General features: G+C 42.7%; 1 protein-coding gene across 1 annotated transcript in view; it reads right to left on the bottom strand.

Annotated features, from left to right (window-relative positions):
- The window catches only part of LOC128696957 (sodium/calcium exchanger regulatory protein 1), a 32,562-nt gene extending 8,584 nt beyond the window's left edge, over positions 1–23,978 (bottom strand). Inside the window, exon 1 of the mRNA XM_053788385.2 lies at positions 23,819–23,978. Within this exon, the coding sequence (XP_053644360.1) occupies positions 23,819–23,888 (70 nt within the window). The 5' untranslated portion in view covers positions 23,889–23,978. The remainder of the gene's footprint in view (positions 1–23,818) is intronic.
- Between the last annotated feature and the right edge of the window lie 1,863 nt (positions 23,979–25,841).

Here is a 25,841-nt window from a genome sequence, read left to right as displayed (position 1 = left end):
GAATTCTCTGCATTATATTCACACCACACATTGCCCTCAGACATGACATCTCCACTGCCTCCAGCCTTCTCCTCGCTGCAACATTCATCACCCACGCTTCACACCCATATAAGAGCGTTGGTAAAACTATACTCTCATACATTCCCCTCTTTGCCTCCAAGGACAAAGTTCTTTGTCTCCACAGACTCCTAAGTGCACCACTCACTCTTTTTCCCTCATCAATTCTATGATTCACCTCATCTTTCATAGACCCATCTGCTGACACGTCCACTCCCAAATATCTGAATACGTTCACCTCCTCCATACTCTCTCCCTCCAATCTGATATTCAATCTTTCATCACCTAATCTTTTTGTTATCCTCATAACCTTACTCTTTCCTGTATTCACCTTTAATTTTCTTCTTTTGCACACCCTACCAAATTCATCCACTAATCTCTGCAACTTCTCTTCAGAATCTCCCAAGAGCACAGTGTCATCAGCAAAGAGCAGCTGTGACAACTCCCACTTTGTGTGTGATTCTTTATCTTTTAACTCCACGCCTCTTGCCAAGACCCTCGCATTTACTTCTCTTACAACCCCATCTATAAATATATTAAACAACCACGGTGACATCACACATCCTTGTCTAAGGCCTACTTTTACTGGGAAAAAATTTCCCTCTTTCCTACATACTCTAACTTGAGCCTCACTATCCTCGTAAAAACTCTTCACTGCTTTCAGTAACCTACCTCCTACACCATACACTTGCAACATCTGCCACATTGCCCCCCTATCCACCCTGTCATACGCCTTTTCCAAATCCATAAATGCCACAAAGACCTCTTTAGCCTTATCTAAATACTGTTCACTTATATGTTTCACTGTAAACACCTGGTCCACACACCCCCTACCTTTCCTAAAGCCTCCTTGTTCATCTGCTATCCTATTCTCCGTCTTACTCTTAATTCTTTCAATTATAACTCTACCATACACTTTACCAGGTACACTCAACAGACTTATCCCCCTATAATTTTTGCACTCTCTTTTATCCCCTTTGCCTTTATACAAAGGAACTATGCATGCTCTCTGCCAATCCCTAGGTACCTTACCTTCTTCCATACATTTATTAAATAATTGCACCAACCACTCCAAAACTATATCCCCACCTGCTTTTAACATTTCTATCTTTATCCCATCAATCCCGGCTGCCTTACCCCCTTTCATTTTACCTACTGCCTCACGAACTTCCCCCACACTCACAACTGGCTCTTCCTCACTCCTACAAGATGTTATTCCTCCTTGCCCTATACACGAAATCACAGCTTCCCTATCTTCATCAACATTTAACAATTCCTCAAAATATTCCTTCCATCTTCCCAATACCTCTAACTCTCCATTTAATAACTCTCCTCTCCTATTTTTAACTGACAAATCCATTTGTTCTCTAGGCTTTCTTAACTTGTTAATCTCACTCCAAAACTTTTTCTTATTTTCAACAAAATTTGTTGATAACATCTCACCCACTCTCTCATTTGCTCTCTTTTTACATATTATATATATATATATATATATATATATATATATATATATATATATATATATATATATATATATATATATATATATATATATATATATATATATGTCGTGCCGAATAAGCAGAATTTGTGATCTTGGCTTAAATAGCAACGCTCATCTTGCCGTATAGGACAAGTGAAAATTTGTGTATGCAATAATTTCGCCAAAATCATTCTGAACCTAACGAAAAAAATATATTTCACTGTGTTTGTTTAGTATTAAATTTCTGTAAACAAATCTAAAATATATTTAGTTGGGTTAGGCTAAAATAAATTGTTCTTGTTATAATAAGGTTAGGTAAGTTTTCTAAGATTCTTTTGGTGCAAAATTAATTTTTTTTACATTAACATTAATGAAAAAACTATATCTTTAAACGTATAAGAGTAAATTTTAGAAAGGACTTAATTTTAAATGAGTTCTTGCTAATTGAACAGTTTTACATATTCTGCACGACATATATATATATATATATATATATATATATATATATATATATATATATATATATATATATATATATATATATATATATATATATTTTTATATATATATATATATATATATATATATATATATATATATATATATACATATTGTGTGTGTGTGTGGAGATGAACAGTTGACGTACATGTGGATGGGTGTATATATCTTGGTTTATTTATTTATTTATTTATTATAAATTTGAGCACACATACAGAGGTACAAAAAAATACAGATAAGAGCAGCATGCCAAAGCCACTTATACTATGCATAGCATTACGGGCTGGCTTAGAATTAACTTAAGATTAACTAAGCAATGATGAAGTCAGTGATAAAACATTAATGTAAACAGATTACTATAAAGCACAAGTGAGTATTACAAAGACAGGTCATATGGTTGCATTCTGTCATATGAAGGATTCTGTTAGGTAGTGTATTTAAAAAATAATAAAGTTAGATTCGGTTTTAGGTTTAACATTTATGTGATATAATTGTGAGAAACATTTAAGATATACAATTTATAAGGTTCAGTTATTCAGTATTTATTTGGTTTTGGGTGAGTAAGTGATCTTTGAGTAGAGACTTGAATTTATAAACAGGTAGTGTTTCTTTTATATTTACAGGTCAGAAGTCGCCAGAAACTTACCACAGGTCAGCTGTTTTTAATAATCTTCCTGGCCTGCTAGTGTACTCGCATATAATCTAGTGATACCAGTGAATAGCAGAATACAGTGTTGTAGTAGCAACTAACCAGTATTATAATGGTACTTAGTGGAGTGGAGTGACTTTCATTAGTTTCATTTTCTTGAAATACGAGACGTTACTGTGAATTTCATATAACCTGTAGTTACCAGCGGTCGCAATATACACAACGAGAAGCAATTATTACTACAGAAAAAGCGTCCTTCCTCCAAAATTTGCACCAGTCAACTATAGTGATAATATAGCATTTATTGTGGTGGAGACGGAAAAACAAAAATAGAAAAGCCAGATACAGCGATTGATAAACAAAGAGGTCGACTGTACGTCATTGTAGGAGCTGCCAGATATCACCGGCTCTTCAACACGCAAGTTATACTTTTGTATTAGTCAAATCACATATTACTCGGGTAGATAATTTCCAGTAGATCCTTCATGTGTTAGCTCAAATCACCGACCAGTATGTTTTAAATAAGTGACCCACTGATCAGAGCAGATCGACTGGTCCGAACCCTTGACTGGTCCGAACCCTTGACTGGTCCGAACCCGGGACTGGTTTCAAACAGTTTCGTTGGACAATAAAGCAGACTGTAAACGGATGGGTTTGTAGGCGCCCTTATAAACACAAACATTAAAAATCAGGAACGTGACGGTAAGCTGTCCAATATACAAAAAGAGTTAGAAACAGAAATACAAATAGCTAGAGCTTCATTTAAGGTTATTAATATAATATTCAAGAGGTTGCTAGTAGACTTGCAGTAAATCAACCATTCAAATCATTATGAAGCTGTGTGTAGTCTGTGGTCAGTCAAACAAACGGGCTACCACATGGATAAATTGTCTTTTTTGTGGAAATTGGTGTCACGCTCCTTGTGCAGATATCCCAGAACTAGCTACAAGCAGTATTAAAACAGAGAAGTGTTTTTGGGTATGCCCAAATGAGGAAAATCTGTGGACTAAAATCACAAGGGTATTAAAAGAGGATAACATCAAAGCTGCTTTCATAGAAAACCTGGAAGCTTTCTACAACAGATGGGAACATAAAAAGTCCGGGCTGAATGGTACTGCCCTTGATACTGGCCATGTAGTCACAAACTGTAAGGCTGGAGGTGATGTCCTGGTAGTCAGTAAATGTAGGGCTGATAGTGCTGTCCTGGGAGACAGTAATGGTGAAGCTGGAGGTGCTGTCCTGGGAGACAGTAATGGTGAAGCTGGAGATACTGTCCTGGGAGACAGTAATGGTGAAGCTGGAGGTGCTGTCCTGGGAGACAGAAATGGTGAAGCTGGAGATACTGTCCTGGTAGACAGTAATGGTGAAGCTGGAGATTTTGTCCAGGTAGTCGGGAATTATACGCAGGAAGGAATACATATAAATGACCTCATAGAGGACAGGAGCCATAGTAGGGAAACAAGTGTAGTCAAAGATAAGATAAAACCAATATTGCAAACCAGAAATACCGCAGGAAATAGCAAACAAGAGGACTCCAATAGCAATAGTGAGGATAAATTACCAAAAACAACTGGTGGGAGCTCCATTGTTGGTGCTAAGGAGGATAGGAATAAGACAGGGAAACATGCACCAACAGGGAATACAGTCACAGAAACCCAAGGCAAACGGAAACCAAGCCTGTGCACATACTATGCACTTGGTATCTGCTGGCATGGGAAATCTGGAAAAACAGATGGGACATGCAACTATGACCACCCTAGAAAATGTCATGCCCATATGACAACAGGAAAATGCAAACTCCCTTCCTGTAAGCTTTTTCACCCTGAAATGTGTACCTCTTCAGTACAGGAAAGACTGTGCTATAACTTAAATTGCCAGGCATACCATCTAAAGGGGACAAAAAGATACAAAACATCCAGGCCATGGGAAAACCTGGGTAGCCACAGCCACTCAAGAGGGAGAGGTTTTTTAGTGCCAGGAAGGAAAAAAAACTGGCAGGAAATGGCAGAAATCGTACACCAAATCCAGTCATTCCTGGAGTGGAACCACAGTCGATGGCCTCCACTCCAAACCAACAGATACAGATACTAATGCCGGAAAAAAAATCCCCCCCCAGTACCAACAATACCACCAGTCCGATAACATTCTTCTTTGCAAATATACAGGGTCTAAAGCCAGCAATAAACAACAAAATACCTTTCATCCGTGGACTGCTTGCAGAGGCAAAGGCAATGTTCGCGGCTTTCACTGAGACCCACATAAAGGATCACTTGGACAACGAAATATGGATCCCAGGTTACAACCTATACAGATGTGACAGAGTGAACAGGCAAAAGGGGGGGGTTGGCCTGTACATTGCAGAGTCACTTGTTTGCACAGAACTGCTTAATGCCTCAAATGACGTAGTGGAAGTTTTAGCAGTAAAGGTCGAGAACCAAAACCTAGTCATTGTGGTAGTCTACAAGCCTCCGGATGCAACATCCCAGCAATTCCAGGAACAGCTGTTAAAAATTGACCACTGTCTGGAAAATCTTCCAGCTCCTGCACCCAACATCTTGCTCCTGGGGGATTTCAACTTAAGGCACCTAAAATGGAGGAATATAGCAAATAATATTGTTGCAGTAATAACACCAGGAGGCAGCTCTGATGAAAACTCACACTCACACGAGCTTTTAAATCTCTGCACAAAATTCAATTTAAACCAGCAAATAATAGAGCCTACTAGACTGGAGAATACACTAGACCTCATCTTCACTAACAATGATGATCTGATAAGAAATGTCACCATATCAAAAACAATATACTCAGATCACAACATAATTGAGGTTCAGACATGTATGCGTGGAGCCTCAGACCGACAAAATGAGACTAGTCACGAGGGAGCATTCACCAAATTCAACTTCAATAACAAAAACATAAAGTGGGACCAAGTAAACCAAGTCCTAACCGATATAAGCTGGGAAGATATACTAAGCAACACAGACCCAAACTTATGCCTAGAACAGATTAACTCGGTGGCACTCGATGTATGCACAAGGCTTATTCCTCTAAGAAAAAGGAGGAGTAGATGTAAAATAGAAAGAGACAGGCGCTCCCTTTACAGGCGACGGAAAAGAATAACAGAGCGGCTAAAAGAGGTCAATATATCAGAAATGCGCAGGGAGACACTGGTCAGAGAAATAGCAAGCATCGAACTTAAGCTAAAAGAATCCTTTAGGAGTCAGGAATCGCGGGAAGAACTAAAAGCCATAAATGAAATCGAAAGAAACCCAAAGTATTTCTTCTCCTATGCCAAATCAAAATCGAGAACAACGTCCAGTATTGGGCCCCTACTTAAACAAGATGGGTCCTACACAGATGACAGCAAGGAAATGAGTGAGCTACTCAAGTCCCAATATGACTCAGTTTTTAGCAAGCCGCTAACCAGACTGAGAGTCGAAGATCAAAATGAATTTTTTATGAGAGAGCCACAAAATTTGATTAACACAAGCCTATCCGATGTTATCCTGACGCCAAATGACTTCGAACAGGCGATAAATGACATGCCCATGCACTCTGCCCCAGGGCCAGACTCATGGAACTCTGTGTTCATCAAGAACTGCAAGAAGCCCATATCACGAGCCTTTTCCATCCTATGGAGAGGGAGCATGGACACGGGGGTCGTCCCTCAGTTACTAAAAACAACAGACATAGCCCCACTCCACAAAGGGGGCAGTAAAGCAACAGCAAAGAACTACAGACCAATAGCACTAACATCCCATATCATAAAAATCTTTGAAAGGGTCCTAAGAAGCAAGATCACCACCCATCTAGAAACCCATCAGTTACACAACCCAGGGCAACATGGGTTTAGAACAGGTCGCTCCTGTCTGTCTCAACTACTGGATCACTACGACAAGGTCCTAAATGCACTAGAAGACAAAAAGAATGCAGATGTAATATATACAGACTTTGCAAAAGCCTTCGACAAGTGTGACCATGGCGTAATAGCGCACAAAATGCGCGCTAAAGGAATAACAGGAAAAGTTGGTCGATGGATCTATAATTTCCTCACTAACAGAACACAGAGAGTAGTCGTCAACAGAGTAAAGTCCGAGGCAGCTACGGTGAAAAGCTCTGTTCCACAAGGCACAGTACTAGCTCCCATCTTGTTCCTCATCCTCATATCCGACATAGACAAGGATGTCAGCCACAGCACCGTGTCTTCCTTTGCAGATGACACCCGAATCTGCATGACAGTGTCTTCCATTGCAGACACTGCAAGGCTCCAGGCGGACATCAACCAAATCTTTCAGTGGGCTGCAGAAAACAATATGAAGTTCAACGATGAGAAATTTCAATTACTCAGATATGGTAAACATGAGGAAATTAAATCTTCATCAGAGTACAAAACAAATTCTGGCCACAAAATAGAGCGAAACACCAACGTCAAAGACCTGGGAGTGATTATGTCGGAGGATCTCACCTTCAAGGACCATAACATTGTATCAATCGCATCTGCTAGAAAAATGACAGGATGGATAATGAGAACCTTCAAAACTAGGGAGGCCAAGCCCATGATGACACTCTTCAGGTCACTTGTTCTATCTAGGCTGGAATATTGCTGCACTCTAACAGCACCTTTCAAGGCAGGTGAAATTGCCGACCTAGAAAATGTACAGAGAACTTTCACGGCGCGCATAACGGAGATAAAACACCTCAATTACTGGGAGCGCTTGAGGTTTCTAAACCTGTATTCCCTGGAACGCAGGAGGGAGAGATACATGATTATATACACCTGGAAAATCCTAGAGGGACTAGTACCGAACTTGCACACGAAAATCACTCACTACGAAAGCAAAAGACTTGGCAGACGATGCACCATCCCCCCAATGAAAAGCAGGGGTGTCACTAGCACGTTAAGAGACCATACAATAAGTGTCAGGGGACCGAGACTGTTCAACTGCCTCCCAGCACACATAAGGGGGATTACCAACAGACCCCTGGCAGTCTTCAAGCTGGCACTGGACAAGCACCTAAAGGCAGTTCCTGATCAGCCGGGCTGTGGCTCGTACGTTGGTTTGCGTGCAGCCAGCAGCAACAGCCTGGTTGATCAGGCGCTGATCCACCAGGAGGCCTGGTCACAGACCGGGCCGCGGGGGCGTTGACCCCCGAAACTCTCTCCAGGTAAACTCCAGGTAAACAGGTAATGAATTCCAGATTTTAGGGCCTTTTATGTGCATTGAGTTTTTGCATAGTGTGAGATGAACACGAGGAACATCAAAGAGTGATCTGTGCCTTGTGTTATGGTCATGTGTTCTGTTGAGGTTGGCAAGGAGATGTTTGAGGGGAGGGTTAATATCAGAGTTAAGTGTTCTATGTATGTAATAGGTGCAGTAATAAGTATGGATGTTTTGTATGGTGAGTAGGTTTAGTGTATTGAATATTGGTGGAGTGTGCTGCCTGTAGTGAGAATTTGTTATCATTCTAACTGCAGCCTTTTGTTGGGTAATTAGTGGTCTGAGATGGTTAATTGTTGTTGAGCCCCATGCACAAATTCCGTAGGTGTTGATATACATTTGGGATTTATTGTAATCCCAAAAGGATTTAAGAATCCTTGACTTGTGGCAGTGATGGTTTAAACACAAGCCACCTTTTGGTGCAGTAATATACACTGAAAGGTGTATGTCTATAGCGTATATATACAGATGACTGTAATCCTTATTTTGGGTATTTGGATTAGCGTATCTCTGACTTGTATGGCTGGGTTGTGGGAATGGGTTGCTTGGTGTAGAAATGGGCTGGGTGGAGAGGGAACAAGTTGGGTGGTGCTGGAATTGGCTGTGGGGGGAGAAATGGGTTGGATGGAGTGATGAATGGACTGGGTGATGGGAGAAATTGGGTTGGCCCATGATTCAGCCAGCCAGAATGTACCTTGAGTTTGTTTACACGCTACCATAACAAGCAAACTGTGTTTACACCCTCTGACGAGGGTGCTGATACAAATGTAGTCTCCATCACTACAGCATCACCGTAGTAACCTCCATCACTACAGCATCACTGTAGTAACCTCCATCACTACAGCATCACTGTAGTAACCTCCATCACTACAGCATCACTGTAGTAACCTCCATCACTACAGCATCACTGTAGTAACCTCCATCACTACAGCATCACTGTAGTAACCTCCATCACTACAGCATCACTGTAGTAACCTCCATCACTACAGCATCACTGTAGTAACCTCCATCACTACAGCATCACTGTAGTAACCTACATCACTACAGCATCACTGTAGTAACCTCCATCACTACAGCATCACTGTAGTAACCTACATCACTACAGCATCACTGTAGTAACCTCCATCACTACAGCATCACTGTAGTAACCTCCATCACTACAGCATCACTGTAGTAACCTACATCACTACAGCATCACTGTAGTAACCTCCATCACTACAGCATTACTGTAGTAACCTCCATCACTACAGCATCACTGTAGTAACCTCCATCACTACAGCATCACTGTAGTAACCTCCATCACTACAGCATCACTGTAGTAACCTCCATCACTACAGCATCACTGTAGTAACCTCCATCACTACAGCATCACTGTAGTAACATACATCACTACAGCATCACTGTAGTAACCTCCATCACTACAGCATCACTGTAGTAACCTCCATCACTACAGCATCACTGTAGTAACCTCCATCACTACAGCATCACTGTAGTAACCTCCATCACTACAGCATCACTGTAGTAACCTCCATCACTATAGCATCACTGTAGTAACCTCCATCACTACAGCATCACTGTAGTAACCTCCATCACTACAGCATCACTGTAGTAACCTCCATCACTACAGCATCACTGTAGTAACCTCCATCACTACAGCATCACTGTAGTAACCTCCATCACTACAGCATCACTGTAGTAACCTCCATCACTACAGCATCACTGTAGTAACCTCCATCACTACAGCATCACTGTAGTAACCTCCATCACTACAGCATCACTGTAGTAACCTCCATCACTACAGCATCACTGTAGTAACCTCCATCACTACAGCACTGTAGTAACCTCCATCACTACAGCATCACTGTAGTAACCTCCATCACTACAGCATCACTGTAGTAACCTCCATCACTACAGCACTGTAGTAACCTCCATCACTACAGCATCACTGTAGTAACCTCCATCACTACAGCACTGTAGTAACCTCCATCACTACAGCATCACTGTAGTAACCTCCATCACTACAGCACTGTAGTAACCTCCATCACTACAGCACTGTAGTAACCTCCATCACTACAGCACTGTAGTAACCTCCATCACTACAGCATCACTGTAGTAACCTCCATCACTACAGCATCACTGTAGTAACCTCCATCACTACAGCATCACTGTAGTAACCTACATCACTACAGCATCACTGTAGTAACCTCCATCACTACAGCATCACTGTAGTAACCTCCATCACTACAGCACTGTAGTAACCTCCATCACTACAGCATCACTGTAGTAACCTCCATCACTACAGCACTGTAGTAACCTCCATCACTACAGCATCACTGTAGTAACCTCCATCACTACAGCATCACTGTAGTAACCTCCATCACTACAGCATCACTGTAGTAACCTCCATCACTACAGCATCACTGTAGTAACCTCCATCACTACAGCATCACTGTAGTAACCTCCATCACTACAGCATCACTGTAGTAACCTCCATCACTACAGCATCACTGTAGTAACCTCCATCACTACAGCATCACTGTAGTAACCTCCATCACTACAGCATCACTGTAGTAACCTCCATCACTACAGCATCACTGTAGTAACCTCCATCACTACAGCATCACTGTAGTAACCTCCATCACTACAGCACTGTAGTAACCTCCATCACTACAGCATCACTGTAGTAACCTCCATCACTACAGCATCACTGTAGTAACCTCCATCACTACAGCACTGTAGTAACCTCCATCACTACAGCATCACTGTAGTAACCTCCATCACTACAGCACTGTAGTAACCTCCATCACTACAGCATCACTGTAGTAACCTCCATCACTACAGCACTGTAGTAACCTCCATCACTACAGCACTGTAGTAACCTCCATCACTACAGCACTGTAGTAACCTCCATCACTACAGCATCACTGTAGTAACCTCCATCACTACAGCACTGTAGTAACCTCCATCACTACAGCACTGTAGTAACCTCCATCACTACAGCATCACTGTAGTAACCTCCATCACTACAGCATCACTGTAGTAACCTCCATCACTACAGCATCACTGTAGTAACCTACATCACTACAGCATCACTGTAGTAACCTCCATCACTACAGCATCACTGTAGTAACCTCCATCACTACAGCACTGTAGTAACCTCCATCACTACAGCATCACTGTAGTAACCTCCATCACTACAGCACTGTAGTAACCTCCATCACTACAGCATCACTGTAGTAACCTCCATCACTACAGCATCACTGTAGTAACCTCCATCACTACAGCATCACTGTAGTAACCTCCATCACTACAGCACTGTAGTAACCTCCATCACTACAGCATCACTGTAGTAACCTCCATCACTACAGCACTGTAGTAACCTCCATCACTACAGCACTGTAGTAACCTCCATCACTACAGCATCACTGTAGTAACCTCCATCACTACAGCACTGTAGTAACCTCCATCACTACAGCATCACTGTAGTAACCTCCATCACTACAGCATCACTGTAGTAACCTCCATCACTACAGCATCACTGTAGTAACCTCCATCACTATATGGATGGAAATATAAACACAAATGCAGTATAATGTGATCCTTTATTGACTACGTTTCGCCCACACAGTGGGCTTTTTCAAGTCACAAACAGAACTACCTGGGGTGGAAGGAACGCGAGTATTTATAGTCCGGTTCAGAATGCTGAGGTCAGGTGAAGAATGCTGCATCTGATGATGTACCGAGTGGGGTTATAGAGTCTAAAAACTTGGGTAGATTGGAAAGGAGATTGGATAAGTTTGTGAGCAGACCTTCTACAGTGTTCTTATGTGGGATAGCGATGAAGAAGTTTCTTGGCAAGTGGTTCAGCTATGTTATAGAAGCCACTATTCTGGTTGAAGTTGTCGGATATAGAAATAAGTGATGATTCCAGGATTCTTCGGTATTGAGTGTTGTCTTCTGTGGCGATAAGTCTTGAGTTTCTGTAGTTTATCAAGTGGTTGTGTGAATTACGGTGTTGTACGCAGGCATTCCTTGTGTCGTCAGACCTGCTTGCGTATTGGTGTTCTGAAATACGTGTTTCTAGGTCCCTTGATGTTTCGCCCACGTATACCTTGTTGCAGTCATTACAAGGGATTACGTATACCCCTGCAGAGGATGGAGGCTTGTCCTGTCTACTACTGGTGATGTCCTTGATGGTCGTGGTTGTGGAGGTAGATACTTGGAATGATGTTTTGGCAAAGATGTTGGAAACATGTTTGGCAATGGAGTTGGTGGGAAGGACTATGTATCTCTTCTCGGCAGTGTCTTCTCTGGGTGTGTTGAAGATGTTTAATGCTCGCCGTCTGCAGTCTCTGATGAAGTGACGAGGATAGTGGAGCTTAGAAAATATTTGTTCAATTATAGTGCATTCTTCCTCAAGGAACTCGTTGCTGCAGATTCTGAGTGCACGCAGGAAGAAGCCTATAATTACACCACGTTTGGTTTTGGTGTCGTGGTGAGAGTAGAAGTGGAGAAGATCGTTTTGGTTGGTGGGTTTTCGATAGACTTTAAAACGAAGTTCGTGGTCAGATTTGCATAGCAGGACATCAAGGAAAGGAAGAGTGTTGTCGACTTCTTCTTCAAGTGTGAACTGGATTGAAGGCTCGACCTGGTTGAGCTTGTCTTGGAGAGCTTGAACGTTGAAGCGTTTAGGAGTTATGAGGAGAATGTCGTCAACATAACGGAGCCAGGTGACAGACGAAGGAATAATGGTGGAGAAACGTTCGGCTTCTAGATGTTCCATGTATAGGTTCGCCAGGACTGCACTGAGTGGCGAACCCATGGGTAGTCCAAAAGTCTGCTGAAAGAGGTGATTTTCGAAAGAGAAACACGTAAAGCCAACACATAGTTCAACAAGGTCGATGAAATCGCTGGCTGGAATGGGAAGATCAAGTGAATCGTCAATTTTCCTGCGCAAGAGATCGATGGCTTGTGTAGTAGGTACTTTGGTGAATAGGGAAGTCACGTCAAGGCTGGAAAGTTTCTTGTTCCTGATGTTGATGTTGCGAATGCGATTGAGAAGATCACCTGAGTGTTCTCAATCGCATTCGCAACATCAACATCAGGAACAAGAAACTTTCCAGCCTTGACGTGACTTCCCTATTCACCAAAGTACCTACTACACAAGCCATCGATCTCTTGCGCAGGAAAATTGACGATTCACTTGATCTTCCCATTCCAGCCAGCGATTTCATCGACCTTGTTGAACTATGTGTTGGCTTTACGTGTTTCTCTTTCGAAAATCACCTCTTTCAGCAGACTTTTGGACTACCCATGGGTTCGCCACTCAGTGCAGTCCTGGCGAACCTATACATGGAACATCTAGAAGCCGAACGTTTCTCCACCATTATTCCTTCGTCTGTCACCTGGCTCCGTTATGTTGACGACATTCTCCTCATAACTCCTAAACGCTTCAACGTTCAAGCTCTCCAAGACAAGCTCAACCAGGTCGAGCCTTCAATCCAGTTCACACTTGAAGAAGAAGTCGACAACACTCTTCCTTTCCTTGATGTCCTGCTATGCAAATCTGACCACGAACTTCGTTTTAAAGTCTATCGAAAACCCACCAACCAAAACGATCTTCTCCACTTCTACTCTCACCACGACACCAAAACCAAACGTGGTGTAATTATAGGCTTCTTCCTGCGTGCACTCAGAATCTGCAGCAACGAGTTCCTTGAGGAAGAATGCACTATAATTGAACAAATATTTTCTAAGCTCCACTATCCTCGTCACTTCATCAGAGACTGCAGATGGCGAGCATTAAACATCTTCAACACACCCAGAGAAGACACTGCCGAGAAGAGATACATAGTCCTTCCCACCAACTCCATTGCCAAACATGTTTCCAACATCTTTGCCAAAACATCATTCCAAGTATCTACCTCCACAACCACGACCATCAAGGACATCACCAGTAGTAGACAGGACAAGCCTCCATCCTCTGCAGGGGTATACGTAATCCCTTGTAATGACTGCAACAAGGTATACGTGGGCGAAACATCAAGGGACCTAGAAACACGTATTTCAGAACACCAATACGCAAGCAGGTCTGACGACACAAGGAATGCCTGCGTACAACACCGTAATTCACACAACCACTTGATAAACTACAGAAACTCAAGACTTATCGCCACAGAAGACAACACTCAATACCGAAGAATCCTGGAATCATCACTTATTTCTATATCCGACAACTTCAACCAGAATAGTGGCTTCTATAACATAGCTGAACCACTTGCCAAGAAACTTCTTCATCGCTATCCCACATAAGAACACTGTAGAAGGTCTGCTCACAAACTTATCCAATCTCCTTTCCAAGCTACCCAAGTTTTTAGACTCTATAACCCCACTCGGTACATCATCAGATGCAGCATTCTTCACCTGACCTCAGCATTCTGAACCGGACTATAAATACTCGCGTTCCTTCCACCCCAGGTAGTTCTGTTTGTGACTTGAAAAAGCCCACTGTGTGGGCGAAACGTAGTCAATAAAGGATCACATTATACTGCATTTGTGTTTATATTTCCCTCGTGTCGGTATTTTATACCATTTATTTCCACTCCATCACTACAGCATCACTGTAGTAACCTCCATCACTACAGCATCACTGTAGTAACCTCCATCACTACAGCATCACTGTAGTAACCTACATCACTACAGCATCACTGTAGTAACCTACATCACTACAGCATCACTGTAGTAACCTCCATCACTACAGCATCACTGTAGTAACCTCCATCACTACAGCATCACTGTAGTAACCTCCATCACTACAGCATCACTGTAGTAACCTCCATCACTACAGCATCACTGTAGTAACCTCCATCACTACAGCATCACTGTAGTAACCTCCATCACTACAGCATCACTGTAGTAACCTCCATCACTACAGCATCACTGTAGTAACCTCCATCACTACAGCATCACCGTAGTAACCTCCATCACTACAGCATTACTGTAGTAACCTACATCACTACAGCATCACTGTAGTAACCTACATCACTACAGCATCACCGTAGTAACCTCCATCACTACAGCATCACCGTAGTAACCTCCATTACTACAGCGTAACGGACATATAGATGTGTTCTCCATCACTACATCGTGACTGACACAGAAAGAACATCTGTATGTCTTAATGTATGCCTAGTAATGGATTTGACTGCATGACGGTGGATGACACAGCAACCCGTCCTAACACCTAACCTTGTCAAACCTTGTGTAAAAAAAAAAAAAAGCACTATGTCTCTATGTCCCCCTTTTTTTGTTCTTTTTTATTGTAATAATAATAATAATCCCCCTTTGTTGACGATACCAGAACTTGCATCACAGTGTCATCCATCGAGGACACAGGACATCTCCAAGCAAACATTAACCTAGTCTTGAAATGGGACTCAGAAAACAATATGAAGTTCAATGAAGACAAATTTCAATTACTCTTCCATGGAAAACTCGAGGAAATAAAAACTGTATCGGAGTATAAAAAATTCCAACCACACAATAAAGCAAAAAAACTAATGCGAAGGACCTGGGAGTGATAATGTCAGAGAATCTCACTTTCAAAGATCACAACAATGTCTCTACCACATCTGAACCCCTCAAGGAAGGTTCCTTGACGCTGGTGAGGGGCTGTTGATCTAGGGAATTGTATCTGTGCTTCAGTTCTCTAAATTGAGTCTGAATACCTTCCATCTCCCCCACAGGCGCTGTATAATTCTACGGGTTTAGCGCTCTCCCAGGATTAAAATAATCTACCACATTTGCCAGAAAAATGACAGGATGGATAACTAGAACCTTCAAAACTAGGGATGCCAACCCCATGATGATTCTCTTCAAATCGCTTGTTTTCTTTAGGCTGGAATATTGCTGTACAGTAACTGCCCCCTTCAAGACAGGCACAATTGCTGACCTGAAGAATATACAGAGAAATTTCACTGTACGTACAATAAAGCATCTAAATTACTGGGAACAGTTGAAGTCCCTTGACCTGTACTCCTTGGAATGCAGGCGAGAAAGATACATGATAATATACACTTGGGAAATCCTAGAGGGACTAGTACCAAATCTGCACACGGAAATCACTCCCTTCAAGAGCAAAAGACTCGGCAGGTGGTGCGACATCCCCCCAATGAAAAGCAGGGGCTCCATGAGTACTCTAAGAGATAACACAGTGAGTGTCAGGGGCCCAAGACTGTTCAACTGCCTCCCAGCATACATGAGGGGGACTACCAATAGACCCCTGGCTGTCTTCAAGAAGGCGCTGGACAGCAACCTGAAGTCGGTACCTGATCAGCTGGGCTGTGGTTCGTTCGGCTAGCAGTAACAGTCTGGCTGGTCAGGCTCTGATCCACCACGAGGCCTGGTCACGGACCGGGCCGCGGCTGCGTTGATCCTCGAAACCCTCTCCAGGTATACTCCAGGTATACTTTTTCATAACCGAAAACAAGCTTTTTCAGTGACTGAAATTTGTTCTACAGGCGGAACGTCTCCAGAACATTTCCTTTCTGTAGCTTTCTCTATTTGCCGGCTTTGCACTATTTGCCTCAAAAACGAATATAAATAAAACGAAAATGAGTGGATGAACGATGGAGCAAGGCGAGAGATAGTGGAAAAGACGGTGTATCTCCGTGTGGACTTTATTAAGCTAGATAAAGTCCAGTCCAGCATGTTATGTCGTAATCAGATAATATCTCTATTGCTACAAGTACATGTACAAGGTATACAGGCTTAGCTGACATCAATGACTTACTGCTGTACAGAAACCCGCTTGTTATGCAGAGCATTTCGGGCAAATTAGATCAATTTTTGTCCCCAGGATGCGACCCACCAGTTAACTAACGCCCAGGTACCTATTTTACTGACGGGCGAACATGGACAGCAGGTGTCTTATGGAAACACGTCCTAATGTTTTCCAGCCGTACCGGGGGATCGATCCCCGAACTTCAGTGTGTGAGCTGAGTGCGCTAGCGATCGACCTATGAGACACCAAGTATCTTTCTCACTAAAACCAGAATAAGCAACACAGGTATCATCACCGACTCTTCTGGCTTGACTCTTACAAAAGTTATTTGAGTGCATTATAACACACAACCCCTGGGTAAAGCGAGACAATCAATTTCAATCGAAGGAAATGAAGGGTATCTAGTCAACTGCATGACTTGCATGACGTGGATGCAGGATCCATGACTCTTCATGTTTCAGTACCGTAACCTTCAGTGATAGGGAAAGAGGGGGTCGTGATGCTAGTGAAGGGCTTTTGATCCATGATATCAGAGCTGTTTTTCTCTTCCATGAATACATATATACAAATAAGCCACATTGGGATGGTAATCTTTAGCTCTAGATCTTTTGCACTCTCGTTCGTCGTCAGGAGCTATGCAGTGTTGCAAGACATCAACATGGGCCACCATTGACACCTTTTGCCTTCCCTCAGAGAATTTTCCCTTCTATTTGCTGCTGTCGTGCAACAATGCTTAGCTCCTGACGACGCACGAGAGCGTGAAAGTTCACACACACACACACACACACACACACACACACACACACAACCGTGGGTCCTTAGAGAAGGAGCAGAGATGCTGTGCGTGCCCCTAACCACAATCTTCAACATATCCCTTGAAACTGGGCAACTACCTGAGAAATGGAAGACAGCAAATGTAGTCCACATATTTAAGAAAGGAAACAGAAATGAGGCGCTAAACTGCAGACCTGTGTCTCTGACATGTATTGTGTGCAAAGTCATGGAGAAGATTGTCAGGAGGAGAGTGGTGGAACACCTGGAACGGAACAAGATTATAAATGAAAACCAGCATGGGTTCATGGAAGGCAAATCCTGTGTCACAAACCTTCTGGAGTTTTATGACAAGGTAACAGAAGTAAGACACGAGAGAGAGGGGTGGTTTGACTGCATTTTCCTAGACTGCAGGAAGGCTTTGACACAGTTCCCCACAAGAGAGGATCAGGCGCATATAACAGGGAGGGCACTGCAATGGATCAGGGAATACCTGACAGGGAGGCAACAACGAGTCATGGTACATGAAGAGGTATCACAGTGGGCGCCTGTGACGAGCAGGGTCCCACAGGGGTCAGTTCTAGGACCAGTGCTATTTTTGATATATACGAACGACATGATGGAAGGAATAGACTCTGAAGTGTCCCTATTCGCAGATGATGTGAAGCTGATGAGAAGAATTAAATCGGATGAGGATGAGGCAGGACTGCAAAGAGACCTGGACAGGCTGGACATGTGGTCCAGAACTGGCTTCTCAAATTCAACCCTGCCAAATGCAAAGTCATGAAGATTGGGGAGGGGCAAAGAAGACCGCAGACAGAGTATAGGCTAGGTGGACAAAGACTACAGACCTTACTCAGGGAGAAAGACCTTGGGGTGACCATAACACCGAGCACGTCACCGGAGGCACACATCAACCAAATAAATAAATAAATAAATAAATAAATAAATAAATAAATAAATAACCGCTGCAGCATACGGGCGCCTGGCAAACCTGAGAATAGCGTTCCGATACCTTAATAAGGAATCGTTCAAGACACTGTACACTGTGTATGTTATGCCCATACTGGAGTATGCAGCACCAGTCTGGAACCCACACCTGGTCAAGCACGTCAAGAAGTTAGAGAAAGTACAAAGGTTTGCAACAAGGCTAGTCCCAGAGCTCAGGGGAATGTCGTACGAGGAAAGGTTGAGGGAAATTGGACTGACGACACGAGGACAGAAGGGTCAGGGGAGACATAATAACGACATACAAGATACTGCGGGGAATAGACAAGGTGGACAGAGACAGGATGTTCCAGAGAGGGGACACAGAAACAAGGGGTCACAACTGGAAGCTGAAGACTCAGACGAGTCACAGGGACGTTAGGAAATATTTCTTCAGTCATAGAGTCGTCAGAAAGTGGAATAGCCTAGCAAGTGAAATAGTGGATTCAGGAACCATACATAGTTTTAAGAAGAGGTATGACAAAGCTCAGGAAGCAGAGAGGGAGAGGACCTAGTAGCTATCAGTGAAGAGGCGGGGCCAGGAGCTGAGTCTCGACCCCTGCAACCACAATTAGGTGAGTACAATTAGGTGAGTACACACTGACACTGGAAGACGAGGGATGATGTGATAACGACTTACAAATTACTGAAAGATGTTTCAGAGATGGAAAATAGGAACAAAAGGGAACAGCTGGAAGTCGAAAACTCAGATTAGTTATGGGGATGTTAGGAAGTATTTCTTCAGCCTTAGAGTTGTCAGGAAGTGGAATAAACTGTAGAATATGTGGTAGAGGCGGGATCCATACATACAAGCGATATGATAAGGCTCTCGAAGCCGGCAGAGAGTGGACCAAGTAGCGACTAGCGAAGAGGCGGGACAAGGAGCTGTGAATCAACCCCTGCAACCACGCGTAGGCGAGTACATATAGGTAAGTACACACTGCAAATGCGGAAAATTAAAAAAAAAATACATTTAAAATCTTAAAAAACAAATGGCGTCATCAGACTGAGAATATGGAGAAGTGTCCAAAGGAATAGATAACTTAAAAACCCATTTCTGTATATGTTGTGGCGAATAGGTAAAACTGGTCAATTAGGAAGAACTCATTTAGAATTAAGTCCTTTCTAAAATTTTCTCTTATACATTTAAAGATATATATTTTTTATTTATGTTAATGTAAAAATTAATGATTTTGTCCCAAAAGAACCTTAGGAAACTTACCTGACCTTACCTGATTTTTTTGCGAAATTATTGCATACGCAAATTTTCGCTTGCCGTATTCGGTAAGAAGTGCGTTGCTATTTAGGCCATAATCGCAAGTTTTACTTATTCGGCACGCACGATATATATATATATATATATATATATATATATATATATATATATATATATATATATATATATATATATATATATATATATATATATATATGTTAGTGGATGAGTTTGGGAATGTGTGTAAAGGTAGAAAGTTGAAAGTGAACATAGAAAAGAGTAAGGTGATGAGGGTGTCAAATGATTTAGATAAAGAAAAATTGGATATCAAATTGGGGAGGAGGAGTATGGAAGAAGTGAATGTTTTCAGATACTTGGGAGTTGACGTGTCGGCGGATGGATTTATGAAGGATGAGGTTAATCATAGAATTGATGAGGGAAAAAAGGTGAGTGGTGCGTTGAGGTATATGTGGAGTCAAAAAACGTTATCTATGGAGGCAAAGAAGGGAATGTATGAAAGTATAGTAGTACCAACACTCTTATATGGGTGTGAAGCTTGGGTGGTAAATGCAGCAGCGAGGAGACGGTTGGAGGCAGCGGAGATGTCCTGTTTAAGGGCAATGTGTGGTGTAAATATTATGCAGAAAATTCGGAGTGTGGAAATTAGGAGAAGGTGTGGAGTTAATAAAAGTATTAGTCAGAGGGCAGAAGAGGGGTTGTTGAGGTGGTTTGGTCATTTAGAGAGAATGGATCACAGTAGAATGACATGGAAAGCATATAAATCTATAGGGGAAGGCAGGCGGGGTAGGGGTCGTCCTCGAAAGGGTTGGAGAGAGGGGGTAAAGGAGGTTTTGTGGGTAAGGGGCTTGGACTTCCAGCAAGCGTGCGTGAGCGTGTTAGATAGGAGTGAATGGAGACGAATGGTACTTGGGACCTGACGATCTGTTGGAGTGTGAGCAGGGTAATATTTAGTGAAGGGATTCAGGGAAACCGGTTATTTTCATATAGTCGGACTTGAGTCCTGGAAATGGGAAGTACAATGCCTGCACTTTAAAGGAGGGGTTTGGGATATTGGCAGTTTGGAGGGATATGTTGTGTATCTTTATATGTTTATGCTTCTAGACTGTTGTATTCTGAGCACCTCTGCAAAAACAGTGATAATGTGCGAGTGTGGTGAAAGTGTTGAATGATGATGAAAGTATTTTCTTTTTGGGGATTTTCTTTCTTTTTTGGGTCACCCTGCCTCGGTGGGAGACGGCCGACTTGTTGAAAAAAAAAAAAAAAAAATATATATATATATATATATCTGCTACCACAGTTCATTAAGGATTCGACAAGTTTTACAGCAGTATCCCAGGTATCCATCCCTCACTGCACTTCCATCCCCTGAAAATGCTCTGAAGAGTGTCTGTTGTGTTTACTACTACATTGTTGTGATGAATGATAGCATTCTCGGTCATCTCGGGACGTTTCTTTCTGAAAGACGTAGGTAGTTATGCTACAGTGGTTATGCATGGTTTCACCGTCAGTTTTTTTTTTTTTCGAAAATTAACGAGTATAGAGTCATGTCAATAAAAACGTGTGTTTTTTGGGCCTATTCGCCTGGAACGACTGTGTGTATGCCTAGTCTGATGACGCTGTTTGGTGTTTATTTTATTTTTCAAGTGTATATTTCGAATTTTCCCCATTTTTCAGTAGTTTTCTCAAAAAAATATTTACCCTAATTTACAAGCCTCGCTTATATTAATGGGATACCTGGAGTTTACCTGGAGAGAGTTTCGGGGGTCAACGCCCCCGCGGCCCGGTCTGTGACCAGGCCTCCTGGTGGATCAGCGCCTGATCAACCAGGCTGTTGCTGCTGGCTGCACGCAAACCAACGTACGAGCCACAGCCCGGCTGATCAGGAACTGACTTTAGGTGCTTGTCCAGTGCCAGCTTGAAGACTGCCAGGGGTCTGTTGGTAATCCCCCTTATGTGTGCTGGGAGGCAGTTGAACAGTCTCGGGCCCCTGACACTTATTGTATGGTCTCTTAACGTGCAAGTGACACCCCTGCTTTTCATTGGGGGGATGGTGCATCGTCTGCCAAGTCTTTTGCTTTCGTAGTGAGTGATTTTCGTGTGCAAGTTCGGTACTAGTCCCTCTAGGATTTTCCAGGTGTATATAATCATGTATCTCTCCCTCCTGCGTTCCAGGGAATACAGGTTTAGAAACCTCAAGCGCTCCCAGTAATTGAGGTGTTTTATCTCCGTTATGCGCGCCGTGAAAGTTCTCTGTACATTTTCTAGGTCGGCAATTTCACCTGCCTTGAAAGGTGCTGTTAGAGTGCAGCAATATTCCAGCCTAGATAGAACAAGTGACCTGAAGAGTGTCATCATGGGCTTGGCCTCCCTAGTTTTGAAGGTTCTCATTATCCATCCTGTCATTTTTCTAGCAGATGCGATTGATACAATGTTATGGTCCTTGAAGGTGAGATCCTCCGACATAATCACTGGATACATGCCAGTGAGCTGATGGGTTAGTGGGATGATCGAATTTCAGTAAGTAAGCAACTTTATCTGTTTTCAGAATGTGTTTTTTACATTTTTCTTGTGTCTAAGGTAAGTTGTACCCGCGGGCACTGGGACGCTGATAGAGAGATAATGATTGTTGTAATCAGACACTTAACTGGCGATTTGACGAGGGGTCACAGTGAACTTAAAGCTTCAAGCGTAGTTATGACAAGGTCCAAAAGACAGAGAAACAATAATGGTGATGACAATTGTTAAGTCCCGGGAAGGAGAGAGATTCCATCCCACTTAACACAGCTTGAAGAGTAGAAGTCGGTGAATACACACACACACACGGCTCATGAAGCAGGGAAAGAGTGGACCAATGAAGAGGCGTGGCCAGAAACTATTAATCGACCACTGCAACCACAATTAGGTGAGTACAACTAGGTGAGTACACACACACAACAGGTGCTAGTAGCCAAGACTCCATCAAGCAGAAACAAGGACAAAAATAAGAAAAAGAGGAAAGGAACCAGCAAAATTGGATCTAATATTTACCGTAAGGACATCTGATATCAACAGGTGCAGTAGAATACAAGAGGCTTCAAGGTGGTAGCAGCCGTGCAGTACTGAATTTCGAACACCTCGTGGAAGCATACACTGAGGGGGGAAAGCAAGACAAGCCACAGGGATGGAAAGCTTCATCTCAAGATCTTTCACACATTTCCGTGCGTCATCAGGAGCTATGTAGCGTTGCAAAAGTAACAAGTGGAATGAGTTCCTCTCAGGTGGCGTAGTGACGCCGACCAGTTCCTCTGTCAGAGGAACTGATGGGAGAGAAATGTAATGCCCCTATTTTTTCAGGATGTCTATCATTTACATACAAACAGACTTAGACACAATCAACAGATATACATAGCAAACGCAGACACGCAGAAAAGATACATAATAGGCGCCAACAAGGCACACAACAAAGAAAAAAAACAGGCAAAAACACATACAACAAGACAACAGACGCCAACACAAGCCACAGGCTTGAAGTTTGTCCAGTCAATGATAATAAAACGAAGTAACAGCCAAGTCATCTTACCAAACAGTCAACAGGCAACACAAGCGTCTCCTTGACAACAACAGACCTGCGACACGGTATGTTAGGCAACATCACAGACCTGCAACACAGTCTGTGCCAAGCAACATTACTACGGAGCTTCGAAAAAAAAATGGAAAATTTTAGATGCCAAAATTGGGTGTTGCGTGATCCTTCGTAAGTCATGTTACCTACCCCCCCCCCTTCCCGAAAAAGAGGCTTATTTCTCACAAGGAGGCTTCCTTCTCACAAGGCTTCCTTCTCACAAGACTTCCTTTCCACAAAAGTTTCCTTCTCACATAAAAGCTTCCTTCCCATAATAAAGATTTCTTCACACAAGACTTCCTTCCCGCAGGAACCTTCCTTCACAGGAAAAACAAGTTTCCTACGGTCATTCCTTCTCACAGGGCGGATTACTTCCCACAAGATTTCCTTACCTCGAGGATGCTACCTCCCCACAGGGAGGTTTCCTTTTCACAAAGACTCCACAAGATATACAACTAAACGAAAAATGTAATAAAAATTATATAGAAAATTCCACGAATCCGCCACAACCACCTAAGATCTGTTGACACTTACCAAGAGCCTTCATGAATTCATCGAAGTTTTCAGAGGTCTCGAGGATGTATTTGCCTGCGATGGGAGCCATGATATTAGCGGTGGTCGTGAAGACTGACGCAGCAGCGGTAACGAGGAGCGGACGCAACGGTGGTCGTGGCCTTCTGAAAGCTTTCTGGCTGGGGAGCTGCGCTTTTTATACACCGAGAGCCGGAACGCTGGTAACCTGCCAGCCTGTTGTACCATTACACTCTTGTTAATTCTTTAAGAGAAACGATGAGCGTACTGTACATTAACGAATATATTTTAATATGTATATCACAGGGTTCCCGACTCAAGTGGTAATGCCTTCGGCTCACATCTGAAGTACGCAGGTTTGATTCCAGTGTAAGTGGAAACGTTGGGCATGTTTCCTTACGCCTGTTGCCCCTTTTGACCTAGCAGTAAGTAGGTACCTGGGTATTAGCCGAAGAGGACCAGAGGACTCCCAGTGGTACTAAGCCAGACATAGTGGCATTGCCGAATTATTTGGGTTACAAATCCCCCGGGTTAATAATGCCAGTAAAATCTCCTATTTTGCAGGTTTCCATGGATTTTTTTTTTTTTATTTGGCAAACTTGGATACATTAGCAGTGTGCTGCTACCCTGTTATATATGATACATACGCATTGGGAACAAAACCAAGCCATGTTTCCTTGTCATATTCCATTACACGGGATAAGTCGGTGTTGAAATTTGTCAAACGTGTTAACAAAGCAATAGCAAAGAATTATAGACCGATAGCTCTAACGTCCCTCATTATAAGATTTATTGAAAGTGTCCTCAGAAGCATCATCGCCAATCACTTGGATTCCCAACAGTTGCACAACCCAGGGCAAAATGAGTGTAGAGCAGGTCGCTCCTGCCTCTCGCAACTATTGGAAAATATGGCATGATCTTGGATGCACTGAAGGACAAACAAAATGCAGATGTAGTGTACAGACTTCGCAAAAGTCTTCGACAAGTGCGATCATGGTGTAAAGGCACACAAGATGCGTGCTAAAGGAATAACCGGAAAAGTGGACAGATGGATCTTAACTTTCTAACCGATAGAACACTAAGAGTACTAGTAAACAGAGTGAAGAGTGAAGAGCTATGTTCCACGAGGTACAATACTCGTTCCCATCCTGTTCCTCATCTTCATATCAGACATAGAGATGTAAAACAAAGTAGTATCGCGTCTTCTTTTGCAGACGATATTAGAACCTGCATGAGAGTCATCCATGAGGATATAAACCAAGTTTTCCAGTGGGTCACGGAAAACAATATGATGTTCATCGAGGACAGATTTCAGTTACTCCCTTATGGAAAACGTCAGGAAATAATAACAGAAACGAAAATACTACAAATGTAACCACGCAATAGAGGAAAAAACTAATGCGAAGGACTTGGGGGTTTTAATGTCAAAGAATCTCACCTTCAAAGATTACAACAGTGTCACTATCACATCTGCTAGGAAAATGATAGATAGGATGGATAATGAGAACTTTCAAACCAAAGGATGCCAAGCCACTGATAGTCTAGGATGGTATACTACTGTACACTAACAGTTCCTTTTAAGGCAGGTGAAATCGCAAATCTAGAGAAGTTCCAGCGCCCGTATTAGTCAAGCATTTTAATTACTGGAAAAGTTTGAAATCCCTTAACTTGTACTCCCTGGAATGCAAGCGAGAAAGATACATCATAATCTACATATGGACAATCTTGGAGGGACTGGTTCCAAATCTGCACACAGAAAACACTCACTAAGAAAGCAAAAGACTGGGCAGACGGTGCAATATACCCCCAGTGAAAAACAGGGGCGCCATACATACACTAAGAGAAAATACAATAAGTGTCCGGAGCCCAAAACTGTACAACAGCCTCCCACCAGCCATAAGGGAAATTACCAATAGACCCCTGGCTGCCTTCAAGAGGGAACTGGACAAATACCTAAAGTCAGTACCTTATGAGCCGGACTGTGGTTCGTACGTTGGGCTACGTGCGGCCAGCAGTGACAGCCTGG

The sequence above is a fragment of the Cherax quadricarinatus genome, chromosome 49 (assembly GCF_038502225.1).
Source record: "Cherax quadricarinatus isolate ZL_2023a chromosome 49, ASM3850222v1, whole genome shotgun sequence".
NCBI lineage: Eukaryota > Metazoa > Arthropoda > Malacostraca > Decapoda > Parastacidae > Cherax > Cherax quadricarinatus.
This window is presented reverse-complemented; position numbering and strand designations above follow the sequence as displayed.